Source organism: Phalaenopsis equestris, unplaced genomic scaffold (assembly GCF_001263595.1).
Source record: "Phalaenopsis equestris unplaced genomic scaffold, ASM126359v1 Scaffold000433, whole genome shotgun sequence".
NCBI lineage: Eukaryota > Viridiplantae > Streptophyta > Magnoliopsida > Asparagales > Orchidaceae > Phalaenopsis > Phalaenopsis equestris.
Window position 1 is genome coordinate 82,418 of NW_018164874.1, and position 15,444 is coordinate 97,861.

The 15,444-nt window shown below is 40.4% G+C and overlaps 1 protein-coding gene across 1 annotated transcript; it reads right to left on the reverse strand.

Annotated features, from left to right (window-relative positions):
• Positions 1-496: 496 nt before the first annotated feature.
• Positions 497-2,427, reverse strand: LOC110027633 (zinc-finger homeodomain protein 3-like). The gene has a single exon (XM_020729140.1). It carries the CDS (start codon positions 1,648-1,650, stop codon positions 895-897), a length of 756 nt encoding a protein of 251 aa, XP_020584799.1. The 5' UTR covers positions 1,651-2,427; the 3' UTR covers positions 497-894.
• Positions 2,428-15,444: the final 13,017 nt, after the last annotated feature.

Here is a 15,444-nt window from a genome sequence, read left to right on the forward strand (position 1 = left end):
TTACAAGAAAGCACAACAAAGCACATGTAGTTCCTCTAAATCATCGTAGTGATCACATACATCCTGCTTCAAAGTTTGGCAACCATCCATGAAAGTTATACAGTTAGGTTTTATTTTTACCAGATCGATTATATATATATATCCTTTGGCAAAAATAAAAAAGGAAAAGAAAATGAGTTTTCCTCCTTTTTTTTTCAATCTTCATATGGCGATAAATTTAATTTATCTGCCAATAATAGATCTAAGCAGGCTCTTTGCATTTATAAAGAAATCGTTGAATGATAATATTTGTCCAGCAATTTGAGGGATGATGGTTGGATTTCTTGGAATATGCACTGCATTTACTCCCAAGTAATAAATGTTAATTATTGCATAGAGTAAATGTAGTACAAAATCTATATGATCATGCTTATGGGAAATAAAGCTCATTTTGTTGTGTTGTCTGTTGTCGTATATGTGCAGCAAATTCCTTGGCTATTGTTGCACAGGAAAATTCAACTAAAGAAGTTAAATAGCACAAATTTTAGTCAATATTTACTCGTTATTTTTCTGGTCCTACAAAAAGCTTTATGTCTGGATTCCATAAATGTCGAATTAACACAAGATGAAATGAATTGGAATACAATGAACAAACACAACACAGATTGGATTATATAGAAATAAGTTTCTAACAAATCATGGACGCCATCAGTCACGCAACAGATATCAGAACAAGAAAATAGTAAAGGAAATCAGTTTCATGTACTGTCTGCCTCTCCAAAGCCAATCTGCATTTCTCTACCAGAATGCGGAGTAGGAAAAAGTAAAATAAAAAAAAAAAATCAAGGAGCCAGCAGAAACAGATGAGAACTAACGTTCAAACTCACCTCAGTAACAAAAAAATACAAACAAAAATCAAAGATCAGTAACAGTAGTAGTACTAGTACTCCAATCCAGCTGAAGATTTCTGCTTTTCTTGGCCAAGTTGTGCTTGTTGTTATGCATCCAGACCTTCAGAACCCTCCTTTTAACTCCAATCTCCTGGCAAAACTGTTGTACCAAACTTTCCTCTTGCTTCTGCAACCTCCACCCCACCTTCTCCGCAAATCCCAACATCTTCTCCTTCTGTTCGACACTGAACTTGGTCCTGAACCTCTTCTTCACTATCGGTGTCCTCGTCATGTAACCTTCCATCTCATCAGACTCTGAGGTCTGTATAGCACCAAGTGGCATTATCATTTGGTGAGGAAAAGGCCTTGTACCTGTAATGTATCCTTCCATCATCTTCCTCCCTCCGTTGTTCTGGAAGCAGTCACAAGAGGAGGATGATATTCCTTCAGACTCTTTCCTGTGGAAGTTCCTGTGACAATGGCAAGCTGAGCACTTGAAAGCCTCCAAGGTACCTTCTTTTCCACTGGGCATGAACTCTCCACAACCATCCGTAGCATTTCCACCAATGGAGGCTGCATGGTTTTTGAGGCATTCTCTGTACTTTACTAAGACTCCTTTCTTGCTGTTGTCTGGAGTTGGTAAAGTGTGGCGAGTAAGAGTTTCAGGAGGAGCAGGTGGGCCAATGACGTTGCTCTGGCTCTGGCAATGAGCTCCACCACCAAGAAGAAAAGTGCTGGTTATTGGGATTGGGATCTCTCCTTCATGGCCGGAAAAATCCATTCTCTCCTTCTCTATCTATGTGCTCTTCTGACCTGTTGAGATCAAAAGTGGTAGAATGGTTGCAGAGAAATCAAAGTGAAATCTTGCAACACAAATTGAAAGAAATTATCAACTCGCTTTCTGATTTTCGCATTATCTCCTTATAATACTAGAAGATGCATGTAAGGGAGGAAAAGGAAAGAGTAATTTTTCAAGGGGGTTTCCTCTATGCTTTTGATTCTTTGCTTTGAGAAGCCTATCGAAGAACCTGAATCTCAAACTAGATGCACTTTAAACAATATCCTTTCCAAGTCAAGAAGACTGAACTCTTCAACCAATAAAGTCAGCGCAACAATAGGAACCGTGCCTAATAAATTATACAGAAAGATTTAAATTTTCAATGAGCTTTTTCTAGATGGTTGCGGATTAGGAAGAACTAGAGCTTCTATATGAAAAGATGGCATCGGATTGCACAGTGTTGAACTGTTTAGGTGGAAGAATTCTTGGAGATGTAATGAAGGCACAAGATAAAGTGGTAAAGAAGGGGAAATGAAGAGTGGAAGATTTTTGAAGAAAAAAAACAGATTTAACTTGGAGGAATAAAGCGTGGGGAGATTGCTTTGCTTGCACTAGCAGGCATGAAGTTACGCCATAGATGGAAACTGCTCAGATGCACTTGTCACAGACTGCGAGAAGGCCGGGGACCCGTTTAAGAAAATTATGGAAGCAATGCAAAATGGCAAGGGCTTTGAGCGAGCTGAGACTTGCCCGAGTTCCACTTGTTCAAAATTAATTTTTATTTTCTAGATTTTTGATGAAAAATGTGTTTATGTTCGGCACAATTTAAATATTTTTATTTATATTTAGCTCATATAAAATTTAAAGCAATTGTTGATGAAAAGTGTGTGTATGTTCAGCTCTATTTAAATATTTTTATTTATATTTAGCTCATATATAATTTAAAGCTGATTTGTTTAAATTAATTTTTAAAAAATATAAGGTTGACGTGTGCTACAGGATTCACCGCGGTAGAGTAATGACTATCGTCTTAGCGTTGTACGAAAGTTCAACACATACAGATGAAAGAGAAACAAACGGTGATGACTCCAGAAGTTTTTACGTGGAAAACCCGTAAGGGAAAAGCCACGGGGTCTGGCCGAGTTGCGGAAATCCACTATTGATTGATGATTACAGAAATCCCTTGTCCCACAGCCGAGAAATGGTAACTATATTTTTTAGATTACAACGTCGACAGACGGTGTTTGGTTGGTGGTGATCAATGGTGGTTAGTGGTAGTTGATGACGGTTGGCAGAGGTCGACGACGATCGGCGGTGGGTCGACGGTGGTTGACGGTGGTCGGCGGTGGTCGACGACGATCAACGGTGATGCTGAGCTGCAGCTTCTCCTCAAGACCTTAGGCTCTCTATCTAGACTTAAGCTTTTCCTCATGTGAAGGGTGGGGGTCTATTGATAGTGTTATGGGTGCAATTTATGCAGAAATATCAACCCTTTTGCATTTTGATCAAACGGTCCAAAGAGTTTCATTCAATCACAGGGTGTTTAATGGACATTGAGTGCCTTAACGATGTTGGAATTAAGTGGTATTAGGCTCGTTGGATTTGTCTTGTCGAGACGCTCGTATAGACTTGCTAGTGTTGACATATGTTTGACCTTCCAAATGTGTCCAAAAATCTTCTAATGGTGGTTTAATGACTTGATTTGACTCGGATTGGACTAGTATTTATATTATTATGTCCGTTTCATCGAGCCGGTCAATTTGATTATAAGTTTCTTGAAATTGGAGCTCTGGATGACTTTTTATCAAGATTTAAATATTTTTTTGATTAAAACATCATCTCGAGATTTATGTCATGCTTCGAGATTCGTGTCGGATGATGAAAATTTGTTGGTGGCGTATCAGTTGCCCCCTTATTTTCTGGCGAGACAATTTTTATCGTCCGAAAATATCAAGATCTGGAGCATTTATGTTCTGCATACGTATCAATATATATTATTTTATTCGGTATAAGAATTTTTATTTTCTTATATATTAAGAAGTTGAAGAAAGCTCAGTTGGTAAGTTCTTTTGGTCCCTAGACAGGTCGCTTGTGAGCCTGAAGTTGAAAAGATGGGTCCGAAATGCAGAGTTGGGGAGCCTGAGATTTTTTTTTTTTAGGAAGATGAAAAGTTTTTTTTTTATTTTTTATGGCATTTAATGTTTGCACTCCTTTTTTAGCCTACTTAATAACAAATATTTATTTATTCACTTCTTTTTTAAGTTTATTTAATAACAAATATTTAATTTTCCACTTATTTTAGAAGTCTATAATAATGATCATTAATGGTTAAATCACTTTTGGAGCCTATAAATAGGGGTCTGATGGAGAGGGTAGATGTGCGACGGTGCGTTGTGGCGACGCGTTGCGGCGGTGCGTCGCGGCGGGGTGACAAGTTGCAGCGGTGCGTCTCAGCGACGTGTTGAGGCTGAGCAACGCGTTGTGACAGTGCGTTACAACGACGTGTTACAGTGCGACAATGTGTTACGACGGTGCGTCGCGGGGACGCATTGCGACGTGAAGACGCATTGTGACGGTGTGTCACAACGACATGTTGCGGCAATGTGTCGCATTGTGATGGTGTGTTGCAGCGACATGCTGGGATGTCCAATGTCATATAAGAAGATTACCGTAGGGATAAAGTGTCAACAACTATGCATCATAGTATTACTTAGTGATGTTTAACATGTATGGGAAGAGCCAAAGAAAGTCCACCGAGGACTTATTAACCCATCCAATGTTGTTTGCTGGAGCATTGCTCACTTATGAACCTGTGCGGAAGGAATCAAGTGTAGTCCACCAAGGATTGTTAACCTATTCAGGGTTGTTTATCGGAGTGAGAATTCAACAAAGTTAACCCAAGAGGTCAGATCAAATCCCCCTGGGATCAATCGTGCTCTGACTAAAATACAACCAGAGTTGTGTATTTCTCGGACTGAGAGCATAAAGTGACTCGTGAATGAGTCGTTACATTTTCTAAAAATAAGTTTGAAATACATTGACATTGTATGCAATATGACATAGATGATATAACTTAAGTGCTACTGGTAGTATTTTCGAAGTTTCTCGGCATTCCAAGTACGAGACAGGATTTTTTCATCTGAGTCTTTGAGCTTGAAGGTTCCAGGCTTCATCATGGCAACTACGATGTATGGGCCTTCCTAAAGAGGGATAATTTTTTGCGTTGGAGACTATGACCGGCAGCTTCGATACTATGCAAAACCAGGTCACCAATGAAGATAGGTCGAGGCTTTACTCTTCGGTTGAAGTGGCGAGCAATTCTTTGCCGGTAGGAAGCATCTCTGAGGTGTGCCACATCGCGTAATTTCGAGAGAAGATCCAACTATTGTCGGAGCTTTTCTTCATTGTTTTTATTTATATTTAGCTCATATAAAATTTAAAGCTGATTTGTTTAAATTAATTTAAAAAAAATATAAGGTTGACGTGTGCTAAAGAATTCGCGGCGGTAGAGTAACGGACTATCGTCTTAGCGTTGTACGAAAGTTCAGCACACACATGGATGAAAGAGAAACAGCCGAGTTGCGGAAATTCACTATTGATTGATAATTACAGAAATCTCTTGTCCCACATATGGAAAGGGTAACTATATTTAGAAAAGGTAACTAATTTTTTTAGATTACAACGTCGATTGACGGTGTCTGGTTGGTGGTGATCAATGGTGGTTAGTGGTAGTCAATGACGGTTGGCAGAGGTCGACGACGATCGGCGGTGGTCGACGGTGCTCTTCGGCGGTCGACGGTGGTTGACGGTGGTCGGCGGTGGTCGACGACGATCAACGGTGATGCTGAGCTGCAGCTTATCCTCAAGACCTCAGGCTCTCTATCTAGAATATCAACCATGTGAGGGGTGGGGGTCTATTGATAGTGTTATGGGTGCAATTAATGCAGGAATATCAACCATTTTGATCGGACGGTCCAGAGAGTTTCCTTCAATCATAAGGTATTTACAATCATAAGGCATTTAATGGACATTTGAGTGTCTTAACGATGTCGAAATTGAGTGATCTTGAGCTCGGATCTTAACCTCGTTGGATTTGTCTTGTCGAGACGCTCGATTCGAGTATAAGTTTGCTAGTGTTGACATATGTTTGACCTTCCAAATGTGTCCAAAAATCTTCTAATGGTAGTTTAATGACTTGAGCTGAGCTTGATTTGACTCGGATTGGACTAGTATTCATATTCTTAGGTCCGTCTCATCGAGCCAGTCAATTTGATTATAAGTATGCTGAAATCGGAGCTCTGGATGACTTTTTATCAAGATTTAAATATTTCTTGATTAAAATATCATCTCGAGATTCGTGTCATGCTTCGAGATTCGTGTCGGATGATGAAAATTTGTTGGTGGCATATGAGTTGCCCCCTTATTTTCTGGCGAGACTATTTTTATAGTCCGAAAATATCAAAACCTGGAGCATTTATATTCTGCATATGTATCAATATATATTATTTTATTAGTATCAGTATAAAAATTTTTATTTACTTATATATAAGAAGTTGAATAGAGCTCAGTTGGTAAGTTCTTTTGCTCTCTAGGTTGAAAAGATGGGCCCGAAATGCAGAGTTGGGGAGCCTGAGAAGTTTTTTGGAAGATGAAAAGTTTTTTTATTTTTTATTTTTATTTTTTATGACATTTAATGTTTGCACTTCTTTTTTAGCCTACTTAATAACAAATATTTTATTTTTCACTTCTTTTTTAAGTCTATTTAATAACAAATATTTAATTTTTCACTTCTTTTTAAAGTTTATAATAATGACATTTATGTTAAATCACTTTTGGAGCCTATAAATAGGGGTCAGATGGAGAGCGTAGAAGTGCGACGGTGCATTGGGGTGACGCATTGCGGCGGCTTGAAGGCGCGACGACGCAACGCAGTGGCACGGAGACACGTAGCGGCGGTGCATCGTGGCGGCGTGACGCATTGGAGTGGTGTGTCTCAGCGACGCGTTGAGGCAGAGCAACGCGTTGTGACAGTACGTTACGGCGACATGTTACAGTGCGACAATGTGTTACGGCGGTGCATCGTGGCGGCGCATTGCGGCGTGACGATGCATTGTGACGGTGTCACGGCGACATGTTGCGGCAATGTGTCGTGTTGTGATGGTGTGTTGCAGCGACGTGATGGACGGAGCATCGTAATGGTGTGACGCGTTGGATGTCCAATGTCATATAAGAAAATTACCGTGGGGATAAATTGTCAACAACCTTTCACTTGGTTGAGGTTATGCAACAGAGTATTACTTAGTGATGTTTAACATGTATAGGACGAGCCAAAGAAAGTCCACCGAGGACTTATTAACCCATCCAAGGTTGTTTGTTGGAGCATTGCTCACTTATGAACCTATGCAGAAGGAATCAAGTGTAGTCCACCAAGGACGGTTAACCTATTCAAGGTTGTTTATCAGAGTAAAAATTCAACGATGTAACCCAAGAGGTCAGATCAAATCCCCCTGAGATCAATCGTGCTCTGACTAAGATACAACCAGAGTTGTGTATTTCTTGAACTAAGAGCATAAAGTGACTCGTGAATGAGCCGTTGCACTTTCTAAAAATAAGTGAAATACATTGACATTGTATGAAATATGACATAGATGATATGACTGAAGTGCTACTGGTAGTATTTCCGAAGATTCTCGGAATTCCAAGTCCGAGGCAGGATTTTTCCATCTGAGTCTTTGAGCTTGAATGTTCCAGGCTTGATCATGGCAACTACGATGTATGGGCCTTCCTAGAGAGGGATAATTTGTTGTGTTGGAGACCATGACCAGCGGCTTCGATACTATGCAAAACCAGGTCACTAATGAAGATAGTTTGAGGCTTTACTCTTTGGTTGAAGTGGCGAGCAATTCTTTGCCGGTAGAAAGCAGCTCTGAGGTGTGCCACATTGCGTATTTCCGGGAGAAGATCCAACTGTTGTCAGAGCTTTTCTTTGTTGATATCCGGTCGAAAGTCTTGACTTGGGGGTTTGGAAGTCCGATATCAACGGGGATGACAGCCTCAGTGTCGAAACACAAGTTATATGGAGTTTCCCCGATAAGAGTTCGTGAAGTGGTGCGATAGGCCCAGAGGACCTTATGCAGATCTTCTACCCACTGCCCCCATCCTTCTCAAGACGAGTCTTCAACCACTTGAGCGCTGTCCGATTTGTCACCTCCGTCTGTCCATTCGGTTGGGGATGCGCCACAATAGTGTGCACTAACTGAATGTGAAGATCCTTGCAGAATGATGTGAAGACCCTTCCAGCGAATTGAGTCTCATTATCAATGATAATCTTCGTGGAAGCCCAAAGCGAACAGATGAATAGATGATGTTTTTCTAGACAAACTATTTGGCATTGACATCAATAATCTTGGCAAGAGACTTTGCTTCTACCCATTTGGTGAAGTAGTCGACAGCTAAGATGATCAATTTTCATTGTCCAGTAGTTATCGAAAATGACCCCATTATATCTACCCCTCATTGGGTGAAAGGCTAATGACTCAGAAAAGATGTGAGTTATACTTGCGGTGCATGCACTGGCAGTGTATGCGTAAGATTGGAGTGCAGTTGGCAATTCTTGCATTTTTGCACAAACTCTAATGCATCTTATTTGATCATGGGCCAGTAGAAGCATTGCCTCATTATTTTAGGAGCAAGTGTCCTGCCACCAAGATAATCCCAACAAATTCCGGAATGAACTTCTCGTAGAGCATAATCAGCTTCAGATGGAGGAAGACACTTGAGATATGGACCTACAAATGCCTTCTTATACAGTTCATCCCCTATAAGTATGAAGTTGATGAAGTTAGGATGAAGTTGGCAGCCATGCGTCGGATGTGAAATGATGTAGTAGGATCATCTGGTAGTGTTCCGTCTTGGAGGAAGGAGATGATGGGATCCATCCAAGATGGCTCCCTTGGGTCTTCTATAGACAGTATCACCCATGGGCCATCGATGCTAGGAAAATGTATCTCCTCAATACATCTTCTTTTATAGAGGTCTTCAGTAGTTGAAGTCGCAAGCTTGGAAAGGGCATCAGCTCGGGTGTTATGCTCCCGAAGTATGTGAATGAGCTGGCATGTTTCAATGTTTCAAATGTTTCAATTTGGGCGAGAAGTATTTTTACCAGACTGAGATACTACACCCATTGTGAGTTATGAGTGTCAAATTCTCATTCTACTTGGGATGCGATGAGTTGAGAATCAGTGTAGATAATCATGTTTTGTACTTCACAGTTGATGACAAGCTTTAATCTGACGACAAGTGCTTCATATTCAACAACATTATTGGTGCTGAAAATATAGCTGGGAATTTCAAACGAAGTCTATACTCCAAAATGTCTTTCTTTGGGGAGATGAGTAGTATTCCTGCACCAGCTTTTGAGTTTCTGGATGCTCCATCTACGTATAGTGTCCACTGAGGTGACCGTGGAAGAGAAAAGGGTGGTTCATCAGAGGTAGGCACTGTAAATTCTACCAGAAAGTCGGCCAACATCAGTGATTTGATGTTTGATCGTGGTAAATAGTGGATGCCCAATTCTCCCAAATTCTCCCAATTCTATTGACCATTTAACTAATCTTTCCGATGCTTCTGGTAGTGTGAGCTTGGAAGTACAGACGAAGTCTCCTTGCTGAGAATACCAGTGATAGCACAGTCTGCTAGCACAGTCTTGTTTGCCATTGGATAACGACTTTCTGTATCACAGAGAATCTTACTAACGTAATATACTGGTTTCTCGACCGAGTTTTCTATTTTGACAAGAACAGAGCTTATTGCATGAGGTGAAACTGCCAAATAGATATATAACATCTCTCCTTGGATGGGCTTTGAGAGGAGGGGCGATGAAGCCAAATATTCCTTGAGTTGCTCGAAAGAAATCTGACAATCATTTGTCCAAAACCTTTGTTCCGAGCACCTCTGAGTATCTTGAAGAATGATAGATACTTATTTCTATGAATGAGCTAAGAAGCTGGATAAAGCGGCTATACGACCATTCAACCATTATACCTCCTTGATGATTTTTGGAGGCATCATGTCCCTCGGCACCTTGATTTTTTTTAGGTTTGCTTCAATTCCACGATGGGTAACAATGAATCCCAAAAACTTCCTTGATGTCACTCTGAAAGCGTATTTAGTCGGGTTAAGTCGTAAATCATATTGACTAAGAAGTTGGAAACACTCCTCCAGATGAGAAGTGTGTTGGGATGCTTCCAGGCTTTTTACTAACATGTAATCAGTGTAAACCTCCATTGTACGACCGAGAAGGTTTCTGAAGACTTTATTCATGAAATATTGATAAGTTGCACCAGTATTTTTTAATCCTAACAACATAATCTGATAACAGTATAAGCCCTTATTTGTTTGAGAAGAGGTGGCTTCCTTGTCTACTGATTTTATCTTTATTTGATTGCACCCTGAGTATGCATCCATAAAGCTGAGCATATGATGTCTGGAAGTGGCATCAACAGGTTGATCTATGCGTTGGAGGGGAAAGCTATCCTTCAGACATGCTTTTTTGAGGTTTGTATAGTTGACACACATTATCCACAAACTACTAGCTTTTTACACCATGACGACATTGGTCAGCCATGCAGGATGTTGTACTTCTCATATGAACTTTTCTTTGAGAAGCTTGTTAACTTCTTGTTTAATAACTTGTAAGCGATCTGGGGAAAAATTGTGTTTCTTCTAGACGACCGGTTTAAAAGTTGGATCTAACTTGTAAGCGATTTGGGGAAAAATTGCGTTTCTTCTAGACGACCGGTTTAAAAGTTGGATCTATCTTTAAAGAGTACATGATTATTTCAGGGTCAACCCTAGGTACGTTGGTCAGGGTCCATGCAAAAACATCTTGGTTCCTTTGGAGAAGATCTACATATTATGACCTTTGTTCATTTTAGAGTAAAGAACTAAGTTGTATTGTTCTCGATGGGTGTTCATTAGAGAGAGGGACATGGACCAAATCTTCCATGGGGGAAGCTCTTTGAGATACATCTTCATCTCGGAGATCAAAGCTCTTAATGCTAAGTGTCATTGATGGGCGTGACTGATCTTGTCTGAGGTAACATGATTATGCTATCTGTTGATATCCTCGTACGACGCCGATCCCTGCTGGGGTTGGAAATTTGAGCTTCAAGTGTAGCACAAATGTTACGATGCCAAAGATGGATTGCAGAGGTCTCTTGAAGATGGAGTTGTATGCTGATTCTAACTTGACAACAATGAACTAGATTGAACGAGTTATCTGTTGAGGAAAATCTCCCATGACAATAGGGAGATTTATTGTTCCCTCGACCCATACTGGTCGATTATCAAAACCATATAATGACCTAGATGCAGGTTGAAGTCTTTCCTTTGTCAGTCCAAAACTAAGGAAACTGGAGTAGAATAAAACATCAACAAAGCTCCTATTATCGATCAAGATCCTTTTTACATTGTAGCAGGGTTCATCAATTCCTGCTCTAATGACAAGAGGATTTTGGTGAGGTATTCAGACTCCTTCTAGATCAAAATCATCAAAAGTGATAGGTTCATGGCGTAGTTTATAATGTGCTGGTTGGCCAGGTGTAGTGATAAGAACTTGTTCTGTTAGCAATGAGCCTCTTGCAATTTTTTGAATTTTGCCCACGATTGGGTGACCCCCATGTTGTTACCTTTATGTTTGTTGCCCCCCTAGTAGGAGCATTATCGCTGCCAACTAGTTGTTTTGTATAAATCGACCAAGATATCCTTATTGAATCAACCTTTCAATTTCTTCCCTAAGGAGCTTACATGCCTCAGTGGTGTGGCCACGACTTTGATGAAAATTACAATATTGTTCTTGATTTCCCGAGTTAGGTTTTAGGGAGTGATACTTAACAGCTTGCTCATCTTTGATGGTCATCAAGATGTTAACACGTGACGTGTTGAGTGGTGTATAGTCTTTCTTGGGTTGATATTAAGTTTGTTGGCCTGCAGGTTGAAGAAGGAGGTCACAATTCTTTGGTTGTTCAGATTTTCTCCATTGCAAAGATTGATTATTGTCTCTGGAGTTACCTTTGCGCTTTCCCCCAAATTTCTCAAATTGTTCCTTATGTGCACTGATGGCCTCGTCCGCAGTGACTTGGGCCTCAACTCAGTTGATAAGATCAACATAAAAAAGAACTGTTTACCGCATCAGTGATGAGTAAAAGGGTCCTGGGCGGAGTCCCTCCCTCAAGGAAAACCCCCTAAGTAACTCTGTATATACTCCTGAAATTTGACGGGCTTTAGTGGGAAACCCGCAGAAGTAATCTTTAAGCGACTCTCCACTTTGACAAATTCCTGAAAGATAGGATGAATCCTTGATGATCTGTCAATTTGCTATGACGTGCAGAGAGTAGAACCAGATTCGAGCTTGTCCCTTAAGACTGGCTGGGAACACCTGACATAGAAGCGCGTCAAAGGCACGCTGAATGTGCATGATGGATCGACAATGATCAATATGTTCATAGGGGTCAGTTATCCCTTCATATGCGTCAATGTTCAGCAGCTTGAAGCCAGTTGGGATAGGGTCTTGGAGGACAACATTCGCTAAGGGAGAGGATTCAAGGATGTTAGGGTGAGTGTAGAAGCGATTTTTTTCTCTAAGGGGAGCCCTTCTCAGACGAGGCGACGTAGTTCATTACGGATGACATCATCTAGAACGGTAGCAAGACCTGGTGGTGCCAGGGGAGCTGCAAGAGATGGATGAGTCGAACTTGAGGTGTCTAGGAGTTCAACATCCGTCCTGGCAAGAAAACTGTTCCTTCTTGAGAAGGGGGGCTGGTACGAGTTCCTCCGGGCGATATGTTTCTCTTAGGTCATGAATTTAATGGTAAACGAGTTTCGTTCATCAGTGTGGATAGTGGTTGAATAGTGGTTGTTGGATCCCTCGTTGGAATTTTATGATCTCTAGTTGTGACTCCTCCGTTCTATGGATTCGTTCTTCCATAGAAGGACCTGAAACCCCCTCGTTGGTTGGATACTGTCTTCTAGGGCGGGAAGATGAAGAAACATGTTGCCCTTGACTTTGTGACTGTTCCCTAGAACAATGGGTGTTAGAGCGAGCTGCTCCGTTGTCCCGAATATTTTGCCTGGTGGCCTGTAGGAAATTGAGCAAGTACTTTAGTGGTGAGATTGAGAGCTTCTCACAGACACCGCCAAACTATTGTTTGCTAGAAAATTCACGGCGGTAGAGTAACGAACTATCATCTTAGCGTTGTACGAAAGTTTAACATATACACAGATGAAAGATAAACAAGCGGTGATGACTCTATAAATTTTTTACGTGGAAAACCTGTAAGGGAAAACCATGGGGCCTAACCTAGTTGCGAAAATCCACTATTGATTGATGATTACAGAAATCCCTTGTCCCACAGACGGGAAAGGGTAACTATATTTTTTAGATTACAATGTTGACTGACGGCGTCTGTTTGGTGGTGATTGATGGTGGTTAATGGTAGTCGATGACGGTTGGCAGAGGTCGACGACGGTCAGCGATTGTCGACAACGGTCGGCGATGTTCGACAATGGTCGGCGGTGGTCTTCGGCGGTCGACGGCGGTGGGCGGTGGTCGACGACGATCGTAAGTGATGCTGAGCTACAACTTCTTCTTAAGGCCTCAGACTCTCTCTAGACTTCAGCTTCCCCTCATGTGAAGGATGGGGGTCTATTTATAGTGTTCTGGGTGCTATTAATGCATGAATATTAACAATTTTCATAGGATGATCCAGAGAGTTTCCTTCGATCATGCGGTGTTTAATGGACATTTGAGTGCCTTAATGATGTCGAAATTGAGTGATCTTGGGCTAGTTATATTTGTCTTGTCGAGACGCTCGATTCGAGTATAGGCTTGTTTGTGTCGACATCTGTTTGACCTTCCAAATGTGTCCAAAAATCTTCTAAGGGTCGTTTAATGACTTGATTTGAGCTTGATTTAACTTGGATTGGATTAGTTTTCATATTATTAAGTCCGTCTCATCGAGCCAGTCAGTTTGATTATAAGTTTGTTGAAATCAGAGATCTGGATGACTTTTTATCAAGATTTAAATGTTTCTTGCTTAAAATATCATCTCGAGATTCGTGTTGGATGATAAAAATTCGTTGGTGGCGTATCAAGGGTATTGAATTTAAATATGTATCATTGATATGCAATAAAAATTACAAAATCACATAGATATACTTGCACTTGCACACACACGCGCGCACACACACACACACACAGATTTCTCATGCACTAGACCCCATGATGAGAGTCTGTGCCATGTGCCTAAATATTTGAGAACCCAACGCCACTGGGGATCGAACTAGATCGAACCCGTAACCTGAGGGGACTTACAATGAACCCTGCGAACCAACTGACCACTACTTGCGGCATATATATATATATATATATATTATCTTTTGAACATGAGTTATCTAACGAGTTGAACATGAGTTGTTCGAAAATTATAAGCTTTTTTTTACAACCTTAAATGTGGACGAGCTCATTATTTTTTTGAAAAATAATAAGAAACAAAATTTAAAATTTATTAAAATTTGATTATAAAGTAAAACATAGCCTAATTATGAACACGAATATTGAATGATTAGAGATTAATTAAGAAGTCAAAGTTAGAAAAATGCATAATTATGAGTGTTGCACGCTAGAAAATTCACGAAGGCAGAGTAATAGATTATAATCTTAATGTTGCACGAAAATTTAGTATGTGCTCAGATAAAAAAAATACCTAGTAGTGACACCATAAGTTTTTATGTGGAAAATCCATAAAAGTAAAAACCAGAGGGACTGACCCAGCTGAAGAATTTCAGTATAAAAAGATGATTACAATTGCAATCACTTGTCCCACGGGGAGGGGAAACGACTACCAGATTTTCCAAGTTACACCGTCGACGGACACTGAACGATAGTGAATGGCGACATCCGATCGGTGGTGGTCGACTTTGGTTGGTCGTGGTGATCAAAGGTAGGTGGTGGTCGACGACGATCGGTGGTGGTTAATGACCGCAGTAGCGTTTGACGGGGGTTGATCTTTGTCGACGACGGTTGATATTGGTCAACAACGGTAGATGGTCGTTGGCGGTGGCAGGAGCAGTGCTCGACTTCAGAACTTTCTCGAAGCTTCAAGTTCTTTCTCAAGCCTCAAGCTCTTCTCCCCCTCATGAGAGGGGTGGAGCTCTATTTATATTCCTTCAATTAGACTACGTTTGATAGACATTTGAGTGTCTTAACGATGTCGAAATCGAGCAATCTTAGGCTCATTAGATTTCTTTTGTCAAGATGCTCGATTCGACTATAGGCTTGTAAGATTCGACATTTGTTTAACCTTTTAAATATGTCCTGAAAACTTCCAAGAGTAGTTTAATGACTTGATCTAAGCTTGATTTGACTCGAATTGGACTAATTTTGATATTATTGGATCCGTGTCATCGAACCGGTTAGTTTGACTATAATTTTGTTGAAATTGGAGCTTTGTATGAATTTTGATAGAAGTTTGAACATTTTTACTCAAGAGATCGTCTCGAGATCGTTCATGTATCGAGATTCATGTCAGATGATGAGAATTTTTTGATGGCATATCAGTTGCCCCCGGTGAGATGAATATTAAAATCCATAACACTTTGTATTTATGGTGATATTATTAATGTAATACTAAATATTTTAATGTTATGCCTGTAAATATATAGATTTTGGTGATTTAAATTTATAAGAATTACGTGGCATGTTGGTTAATTTCTTCTAACTATATATATATATATATA